Raw genomic sequence first — 24928 nt, forward strand, 5'->3', positions numbered from 1 at the left:
CAGAAAGACTTAATTATGGCATATCACTTCAGACTGTGCCTTGACAGACTTGGACTAACTATAGTACTGCCTCAAAGTAACTCCAATAAAAAGGCTGAAGGGGCCAGAGCCTGGGGGAAGAAAAAAAAAGAAATAGAGAAATAGCACACAAGTATTAGAACAATCTGGAAAAGAATGGCTTCTGCTTCCAAAACCCCTCTAACAATCCAAGTTTTTCACTAGTATTCAGTTCTTTACTAGCATATTCCTTTATAGTGATCACTGGTTATTTGCTTTTGTTGTTTTTTGTTTGTTTGTTTTGTTGTTGTTGCAGTTTCATTTTTTAAGCTATTCTTTTTGTTTTTAGCCTATTGTTATGTCTCTCATACTGTGCATTCTTTACAGTGTTTTCCATGGAATTCAGAAAATTATTTAACATCTAATTGCAGAATTTTTCTTTTTAATATTTAATGTTAATTATTAAAGGAACTTAAGCATCAAATACAATTATCTGATAAAGATAACTTCACACTACCACTACATCCCAAACAAAAATTGTTGAAATGCTATACATCACGCTGAAAATACTAGAACAGTTTTGAGAAGCTACAAAGATAAAATACTGGAAAGTGTATCATCTGGTTTTCTGGTCTAACTTTGCAAATGCAATTTCAAGAGACAGTAAACAAGATTACTTGTTGGTGCATCAAAAGTAAGAAACTGAAATGCAATGAAAAAATAATGTTTAAATGTTTGAAATATGATTTCTTGAGCATGAACTCAGAGACATGACAGTCAAAACTGAGTTTTGAAAAATAAAGATCAATTCCACAAAGAGCTTCTGAGTGTAAATAACTGCAAATAAAAGCTGCCTTTTTCTTCTCAATAAATAATAAATTTTTTCAACAATTCAGAAATGAACCATAGTTCTCAGTTTTTAAGATACATGCCTTACATCAAAGCAGACCCTCATCCCTTAGCTTGTTTTGCTTCAGAGCTCCCAAATAAAACTTCTAACAAAATGACAGTGCTCCTTCAGGTGCCAGTTCCAAAAAGCCTATGTATAATCCACATAAACAGTAGAATACTCAATACAATAAAAATTGAAATCTCTAAAAAACTCTTGTAACATTAAAGGAGTGAGAATTCAGGTGATGTTAACTCTTCCACACCTTTCATCCCCTCTCCTATCTGACTGTCAATGAAGAACTTGCCCTTTTTGGTCACAAAGGCTGCTGCACATCTATATTCCACCTACGAAGCCCAGTGATTTTACCTGCTTTTTATTTTATCTATTTCAAAATTTCTAGGTATTTTTACCTGGACATTTATCTCATGTTGATGTCAACTGATGTTTCACAACTCTGAGTGATGTCTGAGTCACCCTGTGTCAGCTAAGTTCCTCTCTGCTTTTGCACCAGGCTGGTGTTCATAAAAATCTAAACATTTGTTGAGTCAAAATGACCTTGAGTTTATAACATATAGAGTCTGCTAATGGTAACTTCAGGTCACCTGAAATCTAGCAAACTGATCAGATAGCTGAACTCTGAGATTAGGTCTTAAATATATTAAAAAAAAAATAATTAGGCTATATTAAGCTTAAGCAGTCTTACCTTAGAAACTAAAAATATAACACCTCGTATATGATCTCAAACGACTTCCTAGTTTCTGGCCTGCTTGTACTACTATGCTCAGAATACAAAAGCTTAATTAAGAGTTATTAACAGAATAAAACTCTCTTAAGGCTTCATTAAATGACCATTCATCCTTCCTACTTTCTCACAGATAACAACACAGAAGTTATAATGAGAACATAAGTTTGATTGTACTGCTATCACTACTTCATCCAATTAAAAATGAAAAGGGTACTGTTTCTCATGGGGAAGAAGAATACTTATTAACAGCATATAAACTCCTACAAATATTTTTGGCTTCATTTTAAATGCTACTGTATTCTTCCTTGTTGTCTTTAAAGATTTCCCACTCCACCACTGATAATTTTAAATATCCTTGTTTCGGCTGTCCTTCCTCCTCCCACCAAATGTTTTAATATTTAACTAGGGATACATAGGAATACATACATGTATATGTACCTTACCTCAGAACTCATGAACATATATAGTGTAATTAAAATGTATTTGATTAAAATGTCAAATGCTGTCAGAACATTCTGTCCCTGAAAATACATTTTATAACTATTTAGACTGTAGAAACATGGGAAAAAGAGGTTAAAAAAACCCAATCCTCCAAAGTTAAAGTTGCCAGACAAAAGTATTAAAATACTATTCCAACCCATGGTGACCTTCTTAGCTCAGAAAGAAGCTAAGTTCTGTCGTCGCTGAAGCTTCAATCAATTGCATGACATTATGAGACTAGCTTTTCTTACTGTTGTCAACTCATGCCAACAAGATTTCCATTTCAGTTAAATTTGTTCCTGACATCTTCTAACAAAATGCAGCAACTTACATGATGCAAGTGAGGCTTTCTACAAGCTTTCACTTTAGTACATGCATTTTTTATCATGTATTGTACGTATTAACTCAGCTTTAATTATACAGAATGACAAAATGTTGAGAAAGCAGTGGATAGTCAGCTGAATTCATGAAGAAGCAACTAACCTGCAAAATCTTAAGCTAGAATTAAAAAAAATAGTGTACGTGATAGGATGGACATAACTTATGTTAAAACCTTGTCAATTAATATCTGATAACACAGCCTGTTACCAGATACTGAAAGAAGGATAATGGCATACATTATTTTATCTCCTCAATTTGGAAAAAAAAAAAATAATAAGAAATGAATCTTTCTCTCATAAACTGGACATCACTAGAATACTTGTTTCTTTAAAAGATCTTCAAAGAAATCACTGATCAGAGTATAAATATAGTATATCCTGTTCACAAATAATACCCTGCAATTCTCTCCGAGGTTAACCATTTTGTGCCAAACAATTATACTGAAAAATTCAAGCTGACACAGAGAACCAATTCAGGTATTTGGTCATGTACTGCATTAGCATGCAATCCTGTCTCCAGGAAATAAAGTAAACAAATGACTGGGAAATCTTGCCACCCATATTAATATACCCTTCAGCAACAATGTCAACCAAACTGGTGGCAAGACGTTAATCCTCCCATGACAATCTCTTGACATTTAGAAAACACAACCTCCGGCAGACTTGCCCCAAGAAGCAAGGATTATATTTAAGAACAGTACTCTTCACAGAAGTATAAGGCAAAATCTGAACAGCACATACACAGCAACTGTCCCTAAGGCTTCTTATAGAAACAGTTAATTTCACAACAGAATAAAAGTAGTTCCAAATCTGGTTGGACATTATCTTGAGAAAGCTTTGTTTTCCAGATGGAAGCTACAGTTTTTCAAAAATCATGAAGCTTCTTTTTGTTTCTACATTAAACAATCACATCAAGTCTTGCATGCAGAGCATGGCATGAATACCATCAGCTTCAGCTTTATTTGCTTATTTAAAGTAAACTGAAGGATTCTGCCACAGATTAAATAGCATCTCCTTTTGAAAACAGTCTCTGTTCTAGGAGGAAAAATAACAACAATGATTTAAACTTTACTGATTTCCTTTGAATTCCTGAGAGTCTTAATTATCCTGGATTCTCTCATTCAGTCATAAAAATAAGTCGGGAAAGGATCAAAATAAACAGGAAGCCATTTCAAGAATTTCCCACAAGGAAAAGAGCAGGTGACAAATCATAGAGAGAGAGCAGCTTTTTGCTAGCCTCACACATTAAAAAAATTAAAGTAAGAGTACACACAGTTCTTTATTTTAAACTATCAGAGAAGTAACAGAAGTTTAAGCTAGCCATGGGAAGTCCATACATTTTAAACAAAACTGAAAAACAAGAAAATGGTGTGCCTGCTAAGGAGAAACTAACAAAACAAAATACATCACATGATAGACCCTAATGAAACCCCAGATCCAGCATGAGAATGTCATACAGGGTGACATTGATCCTAAAACTTCTCAGAACACATCACAGAACCTGCAAGTTTTCATACTACTGATTTTGAAAAGCCTTCCAATCAAAGCAAACTTACTTTTTGCTTCTCCTTAAACCTCCATTTTAATTCTATCGCTCAGTCTTCTTTCACTCGATGACAATATGTTTACTAAATAGACATCTTCGCTGACCATATGCATTAAAGCAGCAAAAAAGCTGTCCAAAAAACCTGTCAGTCCACTAAATCTAGAAGTATTACATTGAGTTCTAGTGTTTCTAAAAGCAACATCAGAATTAAAAAAATGAACTGTGACACAGCTCTTTCAGTTACGTGTCGTTTCTTTTTTCTTCTATTTGCTTTTCTTCTTTCTTCTGTTCTATTATTCCCGTTGTTTAAGTGGAACAGTACTGAATTAACAGCATCAGCAAAGGTGATTACAGATCTTTTCAACTAAATTCTCATCCAAGCAACCTTCTTCATAAAACACCATTCAAATAGCCATAACTACACAAAGAATTACATAGGTAAGGGGAACAGGAGTGCTGTCAAAATTTTACTTTATTAATATCTAGCATTTAATGAATGTTTCAGAGTTTGGTGGGTTCTTTCCCCTCGGTTCATTAAGTATTTAAATGGGGTTTAGCTAATTCACTATGCTATAATTTCAGCACTCAAATGTCTGATCATAGGACCACTTCAGTGCTCCAAAATAGCAGTCACAGTAAAATTTTAAACACTCCATTCAAAAAAATAAATAAATAAATAAAAATAAAAAAATAAAAAATCAAAGCTTTTTTTTTTTGTTAGATACAGATTCAGAAAAGAGGTGGCAAAAGCAGTCTACAGACAAATGAAATGTACAGGTGAGGTGTAAAATAACACCAAATATACTAGAAGTGATACTTTCTTGGAACTAAGTCAAAAGACACTTCTCATTTACAAAACTTGAAGGAACTCTGTACCAGAACAATAACGACTGAAAATCAGAACTATTTCTGTTCTGTTTTTCCATGCAATCAAGTTGTAAAAGCTCTTGCATGCAGTTTGTCCAACCAGGTTTCTGCCTTTACTACTGAATTTAGCTATCACGAAAAGTGAGAAGAACTAAGAAATAAAATAAAGACTGGACAAAAAAGAGGCAAAGTATACAACCAGTTACTTTTCTGTTGAACATCAGATTCGAAATTGACAATATTGAGACTAATTAATGAGATTCGAAAGAAAAAATCTCAGGAACATTCTATCAAGAATCTATTTCTGTAAATCTATTATATGAATCAAAATACTGTAAGAATGATCAATTGAGTATATTTTTGAGATATTTTTAAATACCTTGACATGGAAATGCAAAACTACAGACAGCTAAATACTCAACCAATTAAAGAAAAATAATATTTCATCAGTTACACTGACCGACCAAACCTCTGTCCTCAGTAATGGCATATTATAACACTGGAAGGGCAAGAAATTTAGAGATTTTATGCTACAGACAGGGACAATAATGATAACAAAACTTCTAATTGAAAAATCAATTATCTTAGAAATTTCAGTATCTGAGTTTTAAACACAGAAATCCTCAATAATAATTTATCAGTTTACATTTCAGATTGTATTGGAATAAAACAGCTCCCTAGATAAATCACATAGATAATCATAACATTCATATATATACACAATCAAAAGTTACTGTCTTATCTAACACATCACCTTTCACAACAGTAATAGTATTAAAGGAGTTTCAGAATACAATCAGAGATACTAGACTAAGCTCATGTTTAAAAGCATACATATATTCCAATGAAAACCTTAACAGCAGAGGAAACATACAGCACCGTCGTATACTTAAGCATTATTCTGAAGTGCTTCAAAACAGGAAATCATTACAAAAAGGAAGCAGGTTTTCAGGCAGTAATAACAATATTACCTTGTCATTTTTCTCCTGCCATTTACAATTTTTATTTTATTTTTTTTTAATCTCTGTATTTGATCACTCATTGCTCTGATTACAGGCTGTCTGGAAGGTGAAGGTGAATTATATGACTTCATGGCATCTTCAGAGTATTAGGAAAGTTAAAAATTAGCAAAACTATTCCAACATCATCTTTTTCTTAGAAAGCTAAGACAAGTTCAGAGCACAACAGTAAAAGATTCCCAGGATAATATCAATTTCATAATAAAGTTTAGCATGCTTATCTTAATGTATAACTACAAATAAAAAAGGAATTACTTGAAATGCTCTGATATCCAAAAGGGAAAAAAAAATATTACTTAAGCATGCTATGCAGAGAGACACGTGGCACACTGGATGCAAACAAAAAACCTGCCAGGGAACAGGAGCAAGGTAGGTGAAATTTCAACATCTAAATCAAGCAGGGAAGCAGAAGTGTTCAAATTATACTCAAATGGCAAGAACAACTTGCTTCCAGCCAAGCAAATGTTTATTACAGTATCTATAACACCCTACTAGTGAAGATTTTTAGAGAGATGTTTTGAAGAATTTGAAAAAAATTAGTTAAACAAACAGGCATCTACTTTCTTTTCTTTAGCCATTTTGGACAACAAATTTTAAATAAGCTATTTAACATCTATTCAGTTCACAGAGACCAAAATTCTTACTAAAAAAAAAAGTTGCAAGTTCACACGACTGTTCTAGAGACAAATTCATATCAAAACTGTGCATGCATTACATGCATTTAACTTCAGAGGACTGAAGCATCCTCCTAAGGCTCATAAGGACCAAACTTAGCTCATTTTTTTCTAAGTTGGAATCTCTGAATAGCAGCAGTTATAATAGTCTGTCACCTTCATGAGTTAGGCAAGCAAGTTTTATTAGCTTGCTGCCTGCCGGAAACAGGGAAATTAGATACTAGATCAGAAAAACAATATTCACCACTTTTAAATTAAACTTAAATCTCTTGTTCTGTAAGGATAAAATAGCCTTGTATTATTTTATGGATAAACACAGCAGCTCCCACATCCATACATCTTACTCTGTTTATTTAGATGTATCGGTCTTAATGAATGTCTAACTTATTTGAGTTTGTATACCAAATATTTACAGGGAAAGCAGCAAGAATCTTCACTACAGTGGAAACTTGGAAGTAAGAGAAAACATAGCTTCAAAACTGACTCTTTAAAGATATGTATTTATACACCGTGATTTTTAGGTCTTACAAAAATTCACAATGCAATCCAGCCAGCTGCAATCATGTTCAGTTAATATTCTGCTGCTCTCAGTTATAATTTATTAAGAATTACAATGCTGTTAAAGCATATAGTAATCAGACTACTTCACTTGCTGCAGATGAATTAGTGCAATGGGAGAAACTTCCATATACTTGAAAGAATGTTGTCCTCTTTCAAACAGATGAAATAACATCAGCGTAACATGCTAAACTGCATTGTACCTTTATTTAAAAGGAAAATCAGAAAACAATGAAAGAGCAAAAAAACTACCAGCTAGTGGAGAAAACATTTATTACCAGAAGAATCTCAGACCCTAAATAACACATGAATTATTTACCTTGGTTGCGATGTCAGCTTTATAACTGTCTTATGCGGCAAAGAATCTTGGGAAGACTGAACATCATCCTACAAGATAACATTTATAAATTAGCTTTTGAATACACTAATAAATATTAGTTATATACAATATGTATTATATACACTATACAGAGAGAAGATCTTCAGCAGAATCTGTTGGGACAAAATAAGAGAAAATATTTTCAAGCTTAAGGACAGTAGATCTAGTTTAGACATAAGGAAAAAGACTTTTACAGTGAGGGAGCTGAGGCTGGATTAGGCCCTGAGCTACCTGATGTAGCACTGGATGTTCCCGTTCAATGCAGAAGAGCTAGACCAGATGACTAAATGACTTTAAAGATTCTACGATTCTGTGATTCTGTGATACAATATTACACAAACTTTATGAAGTACAAAGATATGCTAGCCATACCATAACTAGAACCCTGACTTAGCATATTACACAGAAAGACATCTTCTTAAAAGGTGATTCGTAATTATTATGGTTTAGACACAGAATCAGTGAAGATTTTGGACTCTTTAAGACTGACAGAAGAAGCCTTTACTTTAAAGAATTCAGTGAGAAATCTCTGTTCTGTTATTGTCTGTTATTATAATTAACCACTATCATATTGTAAGCCCTTGTTGTATGCCAGATGTTATTATCACCAACCTCCTTCAAACTCTGCAAACAGCTATATAATACTAAGTTTCTATTTACTCACAGAAGTCCTATAATCCTCTATTTTTGTCACACAGACTTCAGTCTTCTGACAGATCTTGTCATAAATAAATCTTCAAAAATAGTTTAGGGGTGTGGTTTTGATTTTTATACAACAAATTTCAAGAATCGCTTCACAGTATACATAAATTCCTGTTTTCCAATAGTTTCTCTTTTCTCTAATAACAGCTTCAGAGAAATTAGTAGTGATGAGATATTGCTGTAACTATTGCCTTAGTTTTTAAGCAAGAAAACAGCTATCAGTACTGTTTCATTTGCATTGGTTCATACAATTTTGACAGTTACAAAAATTGCAACTGAAGTAAAAAGCTCCCAGTTCCAGAGAATACTTCAGAAAACACCTTTAATTTTTTTATTTTTTTTTTTTTTAAATAAAACTATTGCCACATATGAAAGCTTTTTTTCTGCACCCAATTAAACATATATACAGGACTGGTCCAATCAATTGTAAGGGCTGTTCCAAAACCACTGCCTCCTACTATATTATGATGGCCCACAATGTCAGAGGTCAAAGTGAATGTTGGTGACACAGGAGTAGGAGAACTTCCCAAAAATATTCTATTACGTTTTGTTGCTGTGTGACAAATTGTGGCAGAGGGGCAGTTTGACAAAATGCTGCGGGCATGGAAACAGGTGTGTCACAGAATTTCTCCACCTGGAAAAAAAAAAAAAAAAAGGCACCCAATGACATTCACCAGTGCTCACTGGACATTTATGGAAATTAAATAGTGGATGTGAGCACAGTGAGGTGGTGGGTGATTCATTTCAGTAGTGATGATAGCAAAAGCAGGTCACTTCCACTGGTGCATTTTTACGACCACAACAACCACAACACGCAGGCTCTTGATCATGGCTGACCAAAAAGCTAATGGTGGTGTCTGTACTTAAAGGGCAAAAAGCTAGACTTGTGTCAGCAGTGTGCTCTTGCAGACCACACGCCAAGTGTATGCTGTACTACAGCAGAAGACAGGTGACCAGCAAGACAAAGGAGGATATTTTTCTTCAACTTTATCCTTGTAAGGACCCAGCTGGAGCACTGCATCCAAGTGTGGGTTCCCATCACAGGAAACAGTGGAGCTTTTGGAGAGGGTGCAGAGGAGGGCCACAAGGATGATCCAAGGGCTGGAGCACTTCTCCTATGAAGACAGACTGAAGGGACTGGGCTTGTTCAGCCTGGAAGAGAGAAGGCTGCAGGAAGATTTCACTGCAGCCTTCCAATATTTAAAGGGAGTTCAGAAATATGAGGGAAATCAACTTTTTACGTGGCAAGATAGTGACAGGACAAGGGGGGATAGTTCTAAACTAAAGGAAAGGAGATTTAGATTAGATGTGAGGGGGAAGTTTTTTACTGAGAGAGTGGTGAACCGTAGAGAAGTTGCACCATCCCTGGAGGTGTTTAAGGCCATGTTGGATGGGCCCTGGGCAATGTGATGTAGTACTTATCTAGAGGTTGGCAACCCTGCCTATGGCAGGGGGAGCTGAAACTTTGTGATCGTTGAGGTCTATTCCAACCCAAGCCATCCTATGATTCTATGAAATATCCACAGAAGTATGGGTATATTAAGCTTACGACATGCTGCAGACATATACAATATATAGTATACTATATATACATATATACATTAACAAATTAAAGTACCTCATTTCAATCTAATGCAGATGTAACAATTCCTAAGATTATATAGCCATAAAAGTGGACAAGTTGTGTTTGGAAAGGGGAAAAATTAAGAATACTAAAAGTAAATAATATTAGCAAGTGCCCTTCTTTAGGGCATCCTTGTAAAGTGAGTCTCAAAATGATGTATGGACATCCACTGCTAACTTCAGTAGATTCTTGTTTACAGTGAGCTCAGCTGACGAAAAAAGCACAAGGCTTGTCTAGACTTTGTCCTGAAAATCTGGTTTATACTTCTATTCAAGATAGAAAATATCGTAAGAAAAAAAAATAAAGAAACCAGTCGTGTCAAATTACAAGACTGCATACCATCATGTAGTCATGCATTCTATCTATACTCCTGAAATTATCAATAAATGCAACTTGTAAGAAAATATAAATACTCAATTTAACAGTGTCATTCACAACGTGGAACATAATAAGCCCAATTATTTAAGTTGTGAACTTCTTTTCAGCTTCAACAGCTTAAGTTTTCACCTTTTATTTTCCAACATCTTCAGTATGAACAGTGGTAAGAAGTGGGTTCTTGAACAACTATTAGCAGCAAATTTCAATCTGATCTTTCCCAGACCACTCAACTGTATTGAAAAGAGTACTCATTTTTTAGAGAAAATGAAGAAATATAGCTTACCATCTTAAGGAATGGAGTTGATATATCATAATTATAAGCACCTTTATCCTTCAAGATAAGAATATGAGCAGAGTCAATTATCACTTTCTTCAAGTTCATTAGAGAATGGAAAAGCCTGTTAAAATTTTTGAAGTAGCATTAGTTTTCAGAAATTGTTTTCCCGTCATTGATGCTAAATTTGATTATATTCCTAATTTGCATCCTGAAAACGTAATTTCCATTCCACTATTATACCACAGAATGTATGCCCCTAACATACCACTATTTCATAAAACGTTAGTATTAGGGAAGTTTGTGTTTTATATGTTTCATTTCCGATATCTGAAGTGAAGATTGGCCTGAAAAGTTGTTCTGAGTAAAGGTTGTATTTAAGCAGGATTAAAGAAACCACCAGGAACACAAAAATAATTCTTTTAAATTATTATCATTGCTTCCGCCTTCTCAACTGATACAAAGTTTAAAGATTCTTAAATATACAGCTATGTAATTTTAATTGTAATTTTATCTCATTGTGCTCATTGCACTAATTTGTATGTTTTACTCTGTTTTTATAGATAAATCAATACTTTTTTGAAATTTAAGAATATTCCCTATGAACTCAGTAGGTTCAAAGATTATCTTAAAGGCAACTTAAATAGTAATTAATAATCAATTTAAGAGACATGCTGAACCATCAACCAACAATCAAATTCAGTAATGCCTTATATTCCAACAGGCAACAATTCTCCTACACAATAAAATGCAGACATTACTGTAACTGATAATATCACACATTTAGAACTGAGCATTTTGCAAACTGTAGTAAACGCGTGCCTGCTTAAAACAAACCTTTTTGTAAAAAAAGTAATAGCAAAATGAGATTTAAGTGTATACATGTATATTAAATTACCTAGTGCCATAATCCACAACTACCCAATCCTTTGATGTTCCTGTAATAGCATCATGATGCTGAAAGAGTCCAAGGTTCCTCCTTGCTTCTGTCAGCAATTTATAGTTATCCACTGAAGGAAATACACTCATCTTATTGTATTTATAGGACTGTACCAAAGCCAAGGAGTAAAGGATCTCAGCTGCTCTGAAATAGTAGAGAAAAATAAAATATTTTTAAAGGTTTAAAAAGCAAAATGCAAGACACATTTTACCTGAGCAATAAACTTGCACTGACAAGTCTTTAATCATATCTGGTTCCACGAGATCTTGAAATGTTAATCTAGTACTTTTCAGCCTGCTGCTAGCTTCAGTTAAAAATCTCGACTGCACATCATCGTCAACTAGCTTTACATCTTGTGAGCTTTCTACAATGCTTGTCAGTGATAGAAAATAGTTATAGATTAAAATTATATCACTATAACATAGCATAAGAAATGTGAGATATACAGATTAGATCTTCAAATAAATACACCAGAGACAGACTGTCTTATGGGAGATATACGGGTTTTTATTTCAAAAAGCACCTGTTTATAAAATAACATTGTCTTAAGTATACTAATCTGTACATTCTACATATACACATGTATATATACATTCATGTGTGTGTAAATACAGGTATTTTTTCAAATTACACAGAATTTACAGATTAGTATATACATATGTATATATTTATATGCGTATGTACATATATTTATATGTATATGTATATTTGTGTGTGTGTAAATACAGTTATTCTCAAATTACTAAAATTACAAAATAACAAAAGATAGAATACTTACATATATATAAGTATATACACTTTTACTTATAAGTATTCTATCTTTTGAAATTTAAGTTAAGTAACTTCTAAGTAAGTTCTTAGTAAATCTATGTTTATCTAATCTAAGTAAATCTTCTTAGTAAATCTAAAAGAGTTACATAATACATCCACACTAAATAGTCATTTGATATGTAGGAACTCTGGATACAAAACACAGGTAAGATTGAACACAGTGAGAAGCCTTTCTATCCAATTTCTTATGCTAAAGCTTCTGACACTAAATCATTATCATTAGGTTTCAACTAATTTCAGAAGGGTATGAATTTATTTTACAAAAATACTGCAATTGCCAGTCATCCTGCATACCTAACAAAGATGCCTGCAAAATATTTTGGATATCATCTGTTAACTTTTTCTTATCTCCTTTTCCTACAATATTAGGGTACTGTTTTTAAAAATGAATTTCCTCACAGTTAAAGGAAACCAAGTTACATACTACTAGTGTGAAGTGCAAAAAAAAAAAAAAAAAAAAAAGGCAAAATGTCACGCTATTGATACAAATGTAAAACCCTGAATAAACTCTGTTTGAAAGATTTACCTTTCTTTTTAATTGACTTAGCCACTTCCTCTAGAAGGAACACTTGGAACTTCTTTGCCTTTCAGAAAAATATGTGATTCTGCTTTACAGATCAAACACTTAGATCAGTCTTTTAGATACAGATTTTTCCTTTCAGATCTTAGTGTTATTTTAAACAGTAGAATGGTTCAGTGGTCTAAGAAAAAAGATACCCAGAAGAGAAACCAATAGTAACATTCTAGTTTAAAAATCTTTAACTTAGAAGCAAGAAGTTACACCTTTCAAAAATCTCCCTATGAAAGTCATATAAAGCCTTAATATTTCTCACTTCTATTTCAAACCAGAGCAACTTGGAAGCACGACTAAGAGAGTTACTTAAAAATTACCCATTTGTATTCATTTCATTCTGTAATTCTACTTGACAGAACACTGAATAAACAAAGTATTACTTGACTGATTTCTCAAAGATTATACGCATTATAGCCTATAGGTCCACTCTCTATGTAACCTAAATAAATAAAAGTAAATGATTTCACCAAGGGTTTCTGAACTCTGAAGATGTGCCCTTTTCTAGCTATCTGTACGAGCATTCATACATCTTGTTCTTACATGTCATACACAGAGGCTATAGAAGGATGAATATCTTTTCAGGTACAAAAGCCAACATGCTTTGGTTAAATTCTTAAAAACAAAAGTTTAGATTCACCTGCATATTTAGCAGCTTTTGCAGGTGTTGAAGTTAACTTACACTCGTACATGGGTAAATATTTTAATGGTGTAAAGTTGTAAATATCAAATATAAACTTGAAAGCAATTCACACAAAACAGCAACGTAACTATTGAAAAGCAAAGATGAATAAAGCAGATGCAATAACATGTTTGAGAAAAATAAAGCTACGATAAAGCTAAAATGAAATTAAATCCTTAATCCAACATAACATGAATCTCAGGCAATGAATTTTGCCCACTATCAGTGTTAAACAAGGCTGCTTTCACTTAAAGGGAAAGATACGTATGGTAGATTAGTTCTCATTAGCTTATTATTTATAATGAAATTAAACTAAAAAATAAAACGTTCCTAAGAAAATCATATTTTTGTATTTTAAATGCCTTACAAATTCCCTCTTTGTAAGCTCCTAAAATTCTTAGTTTTTTGTTTGTTTGTTTGTTACAAAAGCACAACACTTGCAACATTTCAAGTTCTGATGAAATGTTCAGAAAAGCTTAAAAGGGCTACCTTTTAGCACATAAAAAAATATTTTTTACATAAATGAAGATTAAAATTAGACATTTTATGCTTGATCCGTTTTTTATTTGACCACACAAACATTTCAGATCTCAGTATGTATTTTACTTGAATTAAGCTGTCAAATACGCAAACAGTACTTTTATTCCACCTGCCAGAACTGAATTTTCACAGCCTTTGTAAGTATTCTAATATGAAAATATCAAGTCATGATTTCACCTGCATATTGCACCTGGGTATAAAAAATTATAATACAATTTTGTATTTCAATTTTCAATAAAAACAATATGTTAATACTCAAGATTTCTGTAAATGACTAGTTTTGACATATTTTAGCCTGTACACTTAGTATGTCCAATTTCAAAAGCTGAGAAGTTGCTGTGTTCTTCTAGAATTTGAATTTTAAGAAAAACTACCTCCAACATGAAAAGAGTAAAACACGAAAGCTCAAATCAACAGTTAGTTACATTTTTATTTCAGCATCTATTCTAGACATTCAAGTGTGTGGCAAGCTACAGATTACTAAGAGATGTTAGCAAAATATATTTTTAAAAAAGTTGAGCATAATGAAGATTAAATCTACTGTTTAAAACTACTCTGCAAGATCTAAAATAATTATCTGACAAGTGCAAATGGAGACTTCTGACCTGATTTGCTTCCCCAAGTCTTCATTTCTCACAACGCAGTAACATACAGAAAATGACTTACAGAGGTTGACAATTTTTCATGGTAGAAAGAGATAATTACTGAAACTTACTCTTCTCAGTAAGTTCATTTAATCAAGTGTAACTATTTTCTGATAATAAAATTAAGACTGCAAACATTCTTAAAATCACTGGTACATAGAAAAAAAAAGAAAATCCCAGATAAGTAGAGCTAAAATAGAAATCTAATTATACCATGAACACTCCTTGCTAGCACATCACATCCTACTACAATTGTTGCGATTCACGTCCTTACATTTCAACAAGACTGTTTCAGTTTTGAAAAATGAGTCCGTAAAGAGATAAAAAGATATTTTCAATGAAAAAAAAAAAAAAAAAAGTGCAAGAAAACATTTTGAAAAGCAGCATAAAGAATGAAATGCTTCCACAGCAGGAAAACGCGGAACAGCTGGTGGATCAGGTACACAGTTCACAGAATCACAGAATCACCCGGGTTGGAAGGGACCTCAAGGATCATGTAGTTCCAACCCCCCTGCCTAGCATAACATACGCAATAAGAAAATGCTAAGCCAACACTGAAAACATTTCAGCACTGAGACAATATGAAATATGAAACATGAAAAAAGAGCATCATTTTAATGAGCTTTAGGTATATGCATTGATAATTTTCCAAAACCAAAACACTACAGACATAACTTCATCATCTTTATTATAAAATTTTTACACTATCCTTCTGAGGAAACTTCTTGCTTTTTACCATTCCTTACAACTTTGTCTTACTTTCCTCCTCTTTGCTGACTGTCTTTGGTTTCCTTCCTCAATACTTGGAAATCCATGAACGTTCTTAACTTCTTCCTATTCACTGCAATACCTCAAAAAATTTTGAAGTTTTATTGCATCTTCTCTTCCTAAACATCTTTTTAAGTTTCAGGCCCTCAAATTTCTTAGGTCTTGCTCTTGCTTCCTCTTCTTCATAATTTTTCCTCAGATCTGTTACTCTATATTCTTTGAATTCAAACAGAAAGCTAAAAAAACCAAGTTAATTACAAGATGAACAGAACTTACAGATCATGTACAAGATGTATCTCAAGTCTGTGAAGTCTACACTTTACCCGATTTCAGATTTTCTGAAATCCTATATATATATATTACCTTTCTTGCTCCCTCCACCACTGCCAATGCAACACAAAAATATGTGATCAGAAATACTGTAAGGATCATTCATCACTCTACATATTTTCTATAGCCCAAAAGGTCTGATCTGCAAAAGAGGCTGCATTCCAATACCTATACTTCAAAAGGTCCCTTCAAAGACAGCAAAAATAATCCTTTGAGAAAGCATCATTTTAAGAGTCATCCTTGGAAACAGGATCCCCAAGTTTTGCGAATAGACAAGTCACAGATTTGCATCCCATGCAAAATAGTTTCTGGAGCCATCAATACAGTTTAGTCTTTCTCAATGCATTTGATCCACAGACTTATTGATCCACATACTACAAAGGGAAACCACTTAATTACCACATTAATAGAGCAATTTTTTTTTTTTTTTTTTAAAGATGTAAACACTTATCACAGCAAGGCAATCCTGACAGTCTGAGGTAACACAATGTTCTTGACTACTTTTAAACTGCCTCTGAAATCCTTCCAAAACTCCGAGGAAGGACAGATTTTACACTTATCCAGATCAAATACACAAATAAAAAGAAGTAAGTCCTTCTGGATTCAGGACCTAATGGTCACTTGAATAGTACATACAAGTAAATTACTTGTTTGGATCAAAAAAATAACACTGTATTTCTGTGGATTGATGAAATTTCAGGTATACTGACTAATCGTCGTTACTGGGAGACTACTCTGCTATCCTTCCTGTAACTAAATTTAAAAAACAGATTTCCAATTAGTTTTCCACCTATCCAACACACGTATTTACACATTCACCTCTCTCACATATTAAATGACATGTTATATACTTATTGGAAAGCAGTATTTACCGTAAGTAGGATTCCAAGACTCTATCCAGTCGTTTATAGAAGGGTCGTGATGTAAAATATCCACTCCAGTAGTGATGATCCCTGTCTGCATAGGTGAAAAAGTCTCCACTTAATACAGGGAAAAATGAGCTGCTGCTCCTTTCACCCAAATTACTTTCTTTGTGAAGAGCTTCAAAGTAATCCGATAAAGTTCCAAACTGGGCCTGGAAGAAAATTAAAATGACCATAGTTCCAATTTCTTTATTTAGACATATGAAGAGAATGATACACACACATTCCAGGAATACGTCAGTCTTCAAGAAGAATTATAATAGAAATCTAAGCTATAACATTTCCCTGCATGCTTTTCAGACAAGGGTAATGATTCTTTCAGAAGTTCTTCATGAATTTCATGTTCAAGAAATACGAAAAACTTTTTTTTCCATGTTAAGAATGCATTAATATCCAAAATAAAAACTAATTGTCAAAAAGGAGTGAAAGTATTCTCTTGTCTAAGTCTAATATATGAGCAAATAATTTCCTCAGTATCATCTACGTTGACATCCGGACTAAACAAGAAACTGAATTTAATACACCAAAATCTAGAATCCATACTATATGTAGAACTCCACGTGACTGCTGATCAGAAAATTAAAAATGAGTGTCAATAGTTAGTTGGCTTTTTTTTTTTAACCTACATTCAAAGAAATTGTTTATTGAGATCCATGATCAAAAGACAGCACCTACAAGCTTGAGGGCTACAAAGGCTGAAAAGATAGTACTTTGTGCAACCAATAAAATCCATCAGAATAAAAGGCATCAGAGCTCTTAAGGCAGGACGGTGAACCCTCTGTATACTCTAAGTTCTTAAGAAGTTGATTATGACATTTTATTTGCCTATGAAGTTTAAGTTCACTTGGGAAGGTGCGGCGGATGGCGCAGGGTGCAAGTTCTGCTGCTAAGATCATATTCGCACACAAAAATGACACCAACATATTAAAAAAAAAAAAAAAGCCAAAAACTAAATAAATAAGGAGATGGAATGTAGGGTAATAGTGCTGCATCCGGACAAAGCATCTTAGATATTGATTGTTTGAATCATAAAACGGCCCAGATTGAGAAGGACCACAATGATCATCTAATACCCAAGGTATTAATTAAGGTGGGCAAGTAAGGGCTAATGAAGTAGACCACTAGAAACCATAATAGCAGACCCCTGAGCAGAACCTACAGCAGAAATGGTCCTTGAGGAACAATACCAGAGGCAGAGCCCACAGCTTTTGCACCAGTGATGAATTCACATAGCTCTGATCAGTAGGAAATGAGACAACAAAAACTCTATTGCTGTTAGTGCCCAAAGAATAATTACTTGTTCAGTCTAGTAAAGATAGTGATTGCAAGATGACCAAAGAGTATTTTCCAGGTCTATTCCCTTCCATAGTAAACATTCACATTTGTCATGTCATCCATACCTCACAGAAGAAAGATGCTGACGAGCTGTCAGCTGTGAGCCCAACAAATCATCCTTCTTACACATAACACTAGTCAAGAAGCCAGCAGGAAAAACTAATGTACTACTCAAACCTGCAGGATTAGGGTAACGGGAGATTTGAGAGAATTAGGGTATATACTGTACGTAAAAACTGAAAAAGAAGTGAAAAAGGTAGACCAGGTTTAAGAAGACTAAATGTGGGGGGAAAAAATAGCGCTCTCACTTCATACATAAGAAAAGCCAAGATTGTGCTCCACTATCTCTTAGTCCCATGTTAAGAAGTGATGAAAACATAACAGACTTCAGAAAGAATATACTGTAGAAGACTTTGAAGTACACAGTTTACACAGCAGAATGAAAGAATATGGATAATTTAATCTGATAATTCACTACTTCTGTAGTCAGGTTAATCACAGATTTTACTGTATTAGACAGTATTATTTTAATAGTAAAAATATGTGCAAGCAATCACCTTTCAGTTAACTTCTTACAAGTTACAGCACTGTAGGACATAAAAACAAGAGGACCGAAACATAGTGACATAAGTTTCCTGAACTTCCAGTAAGAAAATCAAATCATTTCATATAACAAAGACAAACCCCGTGAGCCTTAAAATAACTAAACATGAACTGTGAAATAAAAATAATCTAGTTTGAATATTACTTAGAATTTTCAAGCATGTAGTACTACTGGGAATGTTCTGCTTCAAAACTACCAGTGTTTTACCACTGCATTTCAGAATATTGAGAGCCAGTTTTCTCCACAAATATGAGGAAGGTTTTTAGTTACCTTAACGTGCAATTCAGGATGAGCATTCATATAATCAAACAACTTCTGATAGTTCTGATACTGCTGATCCCATTCTGAGCTCTCAGCATAACGAAAATCATCCCCTAGTGGAGCCAGCAGAACTTTAGTACGGAAAAGCTTTGACTTCTTTCTGTATTGATCTAAAATCATCCAAGCCCTTTGAAAAAAAAAACAAAAAAAACTATAATTCAGAAAACAGAAGAGTAAAGATAAGTATTTGAAACAATTATCTGACATCAAGCTATGCATTGTAGTGACTCTAAAAAAGACATAGTGGACTGTTTCACTTTGTAATTTGCAATTCCCTCTACTGGGGCACCACATTCAACCAACTGCACTGCCGACACCGTGCCAATTAAATCTTCCAAAAAGCATATCAAGATCTTAAACTGTAGGTTAGTCTGCATCAATTTGCTTCTGTGTCAGAACTCACAGTTTAAATTATGTTTACCTGCTTTATATTTAGATAACAATCCTAATCCTTTCCAGCCCTTATTTAAAATAATAAGCAAGCTCTTCTCATCCCATTCTGTAATTCACTCAGACACCTAAATTCATACCTCCACATCCTTGACAGACTAACTGCCCATAAATTAATACTGGAGTAACGTCAGCCTTGCAAAAAAGATTTTTCTTGGAAGACTGCTATTAAAAACCTCTATTCCCCTTCCTTCCTGTATTAGAGTCTAGCCTTCTTAACCTCAGTAACAACCTTAAAAAAATAAAAACCCAACACACAAAACCAACTAATAAACAATTAAAAAAAAAAAAAGGAAAAAGCAGTGAAATTATTGTTTGGCATCTTCTCATGTTTTCTCAAGGAAAACATGTTTCTGTCATTAAGTAGCAGATTAAGAATACTAGGAGTTACGAAGTATGAAGTCTGGGTTATTGAAAAGATCAATATCAAACTCTTCAGCTGTTTATTCTCTTTAATTAGAGATGTGGAAATAATTTTATTAGGGAGCACAAATTATAGTAACATCTGCAAGAGAACAGAAGTAGGAATGAGATGAAGTTTTAAACTGAAAATAGCAGCTAATTCCGGATTCCAATAATCTTTTTCTCCCACAATTTCAACAGGTGTTCTGCTATCACCTATTTTGAATTTGTACTCAAAACATAAACATTTCCGTAACAACTGAAACACCTTTGAAATCCATAAACTCATATTTGATCAACAAGTCAGTGTTTGTTCATTTTCTTATTCAATTTTATAATTGCTGAGTAAACACATCTGAATGTATAGTGATGGAAGACATCAGCACTAAACCTTCAGTTGAATAGTTACATTTCTGCCAACATGAGATTACAAACAACTAACAACTCTGCTTCTGCCTCCCCTCTCTGTCTTTATTATAACACACTTTATAGTTCAGATTACCAAATATTTATCAATATTACTAAGTGTTAATCAATATTTTCCATGACATTCAACAGGATGCTGATTTAAATGTGAAGTCTTCCCTCTCATACAACAAATACAACAACTGACATAACAGAAAATTTGGTATTTCCACCTTATAAGAAGCCAGACTATATTTTTTCATTACACTGTTAGAAAAATATTTTAGAGCCTCTTGAAAAGTACAGGATTTCAGGAAAGGCAAGTTACTGGTGTATTTGCCTTTGGTATCTCTCCTCAACGTCTTCCTGTAGGGTTTTTTTTGTGTTTTTTTTTTTTGTTTGTTTTTTGTTTTTCCAAATTCACTGCAGAATTCATCAGTGTTACTTGCCATTACCTCAAAGTACTTTTATCTGTAGGATACCTAGCTATTTTTAGGAGAGCAGTAGGATCCAGTGCAAACTAGTTCCATTACAAAGCACCAATGAAAAATCTAATGTAGCATGTCAAGTATGTCTCCTACTAAAAATTCTGTTTCAGGAGAAATTGCTCTCTAATAACTTCCTAAATCACTCTCACAGGAAGTAGTGAGAAAGAGTCATCAAAAACCTGCAGGCAGAACTTGCAGAAGATGAAAAATACTTTCATTGAAAAAAACAGATTCAGAAAGAGTTTCACTTTCTGGTCCCTCAGCAAGATATTGGGTAGACTTTGAGATTTGTTTTATTCTACCTTTCTGAATAAAAATGGATTATGGATTAGTCATGATAAGCTTTTTCTAGCCATGTATAACAGCTAAACTATAATAGAAGGAGCACCATTTTACTGGCTTCTTAAATAGTTAAAAAATCCTGTAATTATTGACAAAACACATAATGCATTTCTCAACATATCAATATATTAATAAGCCAAGTCAGTAATAACATCATCAGTGAGACCAGGGTCTCACTCTGTGCTCTATGATCTCAACTAGAAAACAAAACTATTTAGTTGATCTGCAATTTGCTATTCAGGTGAATTTGTGAAGGAGATCTTTATGCATGGTAAGTACTCCCTACTCAAGAATCAGGAATCTGAGACCAAATGCAAACACCAGTGCCACAAAAGCAGTTTAATTCTACTTGCCAGTTCCACATTGAGCAATGTCATCAATTAAAAAAGAGGAAAAAGCTGAATGACCAAAGTGGCTTTTCTGAGCAGCAGGGGAAGAGAAACAAAGCCCATTTTGCGTGCCTGTAGAGTATTGAGTGTACATTTTTGCAGTTCCAATTCTTTCCTATATCTATAGATGGGAAAGAGACATTCATTAAAACAAGCTGTGCTTCCTCAAACAAAACAATTCATTTCCATTCAAGGAAAGGAAAAAAAAAAGCTGTATTTTCTTTTAACTCGGATATAAGTTGTTTGCTCAAAAGCTAGAACTTCAACATATAGGTGAGGGTACAACTGAAAGATTAGGCATGTACAATCTTTATAACCAACGCTGTTCTGAGGTGTAACTTAAAAAGGACAGGCTTTCAATTAGATGGCTCTCTCATTCCTTGCTTTAATTGCAATTAACTTCCAGGGCAACAATAAATCCAACAGCTACTAGTCCTAAGTTCTCAATCTTTAGAGTGCTTGTAAAGCCATAACAGTATTGAAATCAAAAGCAAACTTATCTGAATATTTGAAATGTCTTATCAATTTAATTGCAATTCTAGCATTGATTAAAGGTCACTACTGTAAATCCAGCCTCTAAATTTAACGTATCAAATACTACTTTATTCAGCTCCATGTAGTATAGATCTCCTATATTTTTTTCACTCAAGAAACAAACAAGAAATGAGAGATATGACTGTGCTACAGACCTGTGCCTTGGAAAGCTTGTGACATACAGATTTTCCAATTACTCCTGTATTTCTTCTGTCTCTTCTTCATAAAGAACTCTAAAACTTCTGTTACACAGGCCAAATTAGAGAACTTTGTTTTCCACAATATTCCAAAATTTTCTTTAAATATGAATAATACTGCTAGCATTTTCTAGAAAACCAGTATTTCCTGTAGGTTAATGGAGTTATTTGAAACTACACTATTGAAATGGAAATGCTTATGCTCTTTCTAGTGTCACAAACGTAAAGCCAGGCTCTGAACACAAAGACAACAAGTCAGTTTCACCATTTGCCACTTGTACATACATTTGTTGCAACAAATTGAGTCACATAATCAAGATTTTTCTTTATATAACAGGGACTTAAATACACGTGAGCTTTTCCTTACTAATGATAAACACTCAGTAACTGAAAATTTTATCTGTACTCTATCATAATTATTGCTCTGTCATCACCTTTCACCTTTCTACTTTCAAATAAGATTACTTTTTTCCTATCATCATTTCTAGTACTAAAACATGACAGTTGTGATATATGTAATTTTTTAATGTTACAAATCACATTTCTGATGATAATAGCTCACTTTAAATAATCAGCATCTAGAATAAAACTTTAAAGTAACCCTGCTATTCTTAAAGCTGTCATAAGCAGCAATTTGCAATAATTTTGAACACCTTCATAGACTTTTCTTGTACTCACGGCTGTTATACAAGGCCTGAAGGCAGTAAATGGGACCACAGATAACAGACTTCCTGAAAAAATAACTTTAGCAGTTCCATCTTCAGATTTATTTAGTTTCAAAACAGTAAAGTAAATGGATACGTAAAACTTTGAAATTTAATTAACAGCATCAAAACAACTCGTTTTTTTTCTGAACTGGATTGCATCTGAATATTTTCAGTTTTTAAACAGAACACACAAGATGCAGAACATAGATTCATTTAAAGCATTTACACTAGGAAAGCTAAGCCACAGATTGCCAAGTACTGTGAGGACATACCATGGGAAAATATCTCACTGTACTGCAGTTACAGAATGCTTAACTGTGCTATCCTCGCTGTCCCTTAAGTCTTCCACTGGAAGGAGACAAACTACCTTGAATTCACAAAAATTACAGTGAACCACATGCTACATAACTACTACCTAGATTTTGTACTGAAGGCCCTTTCACAGTGGAATATTCAAAATGAATACAGAAGTAGGGCAATTGGACCAATCTTAATTATAGCGTTACACAAATTTACAGTCAGAAATCAGGAAACCTCTCTTTCTCCATGCTGCTTTCATCAGTTATTCAGCACATACTTATCAGAATTTCCCAAATGTGGACTTGGATTCCATTTCCCTTAAGATAAACTCTAACAATGTTCCACATTTTCTATAGGATAAGCTTGCTTAAATACTATAACAAACTTATGAAGTATGGTTTTGGCCCACATTGAAGTGGTTAAAACTACACAAAATAAACACAATAAAGAAACACAAAATAAAGAACAATAAAGATATCTGATAAATACACACAGTACTACCTCTATGACGTAGCTTCTTCTGTTCTGCAAATATACTTTAGAAAGTTTCAAAGAATTTCTGCAACTAGAACCACAAACCATTATTCTGATACTGAAGGAGCTAAAACCCACTCACACCCAAAAGTCACTTACATACTTCAACTTGCATTATACTGATACTTCACAGCTGTACCAGTGAATGCCCAGTGATACTGACAGTACAGTCCTGACCAAATACAGATCCTTAGATGCACCAAATTAGTTGAGAATTCTGACCTGTATTTATGAAAATGAAGTAAAAAAGGTAAATAGTGGTAGGGAAAGAACTTTCATTCAAAAAAGAACAACCATCAGAAAAGTTGATTCAATTCAAGATTATTTTTATAGTTTCTGCTATCAACATAAAACTTTTTCAAAGTTATTAAATATATTAAAAAAAAAAAAACGAAAGAAAAAATGTTTTAAAAAATTCTCAGAAAACAGAACAATAAACTGCAACAACTTAACAGCTTGGATTCCTGAGGTGTTCAGAACTACAGTGAATGTGGCGGGGTGTGAGCAGAGAATGGGGCAAGTATTTGAAACAGTGAGATAAACTGAAGTGACATTCTGAAAGAGTCACATTTGAACTTTTTTTTCTTTTCTTGTTTCATTATCAAATACACACAAGTTTAACTGGATGTACCGCAGTACATTGTCAGCAAGGCCCAAGTGAACAGGAAAACCAAAAAAATTTAGCATGCCTACAACCAGGATTTACCAGAGCTTATAAAACTTGTAAACTCACATGACAAGAAATGGAAAAGAAAAATGAAATGTGTCTTCCTTAATTATCATCTATTCTCAAACTTCACTGTCTACTACACTTTGAACTTAAGAGCAAACACTAGGTATTATTTTCCCACTACATATTTACCTTAAGAACTACATAAACTCACCAAACTAATCATAGTTGCGATCTTGGACCAGTGCTTCTGTCTGGTTTTGAAGTTATTTTCCTCAGAATATGAAAAAATTGTACCTGTGTTGAATGTTTCCAGAGTGAATGGCTTCAGGCGGAACTCTCCATGGACAGCTTACTCTTCCGCCAGGAAGACGTTTGAAATCAAACTGGCAGCAGATTTTTGGATCTGGACCACAAGTATGAGGAATATCATAGCTATAGAAAGGCATCATATGGCAAAGGATATCTGTACTGGATCCCAAATCTGCAATTAAATAAATAGAGCA

General features: G+C 33.6%; 1 protein-coding gene across 1 annotated transcript in view; it reads right to left on the reverse strand.

Annotated features, from left to right (window-relative positions):
- The window catches only part of MAN2A1 (mannosidase alpha class 2A member 1), a 111277-nt gene that overhangs the window by 49852 nt on the left and 36497 nt on the right, over window positions 1-24928 (reverse strand). Inside the window, exons 7-12 of the mRNA XM_042864935.1 lie at window positions 24720-24906; window positions 18954-19131; window positions 16694-16896; window positions 11414-11599; window positions 10525-10639; window positions 7478-7545 (exon numbers count right to left, since the gene is read on the reverse strand). Coding sequence (XP_042720869.1) covers window positions 7478-7545; window positions 10525-10639; window positions 11414-11599; window positions 16694-16896; window positions 18954-19131; window positions 24720-24906 — 937 coding nt within the window. The remainder of the gene's footprint in view (window positions 1-7477; window positions 7546-10524; window positions 10640-11413; window positions 11600-16693; window positions 16897-18953; window positions 19132-24719; window positions 24907-24928) is intronic.

Source organism: Lagopus leucura, unplaced genomic scaffold, assembly GCF_019238085.1.
Source record: "Lagopus leucura isolate 7727_CA_CO unplaced genomic scaffold, USGS_WTPT01 Super-Scaffold_774, whole genome shotgun sequence".
Lineage (NCBI taxonomy): Eukaryota > Metazoa > Chordata > Aves > Galliformes > Phasianidae > Lagopus > Lagopus leucura.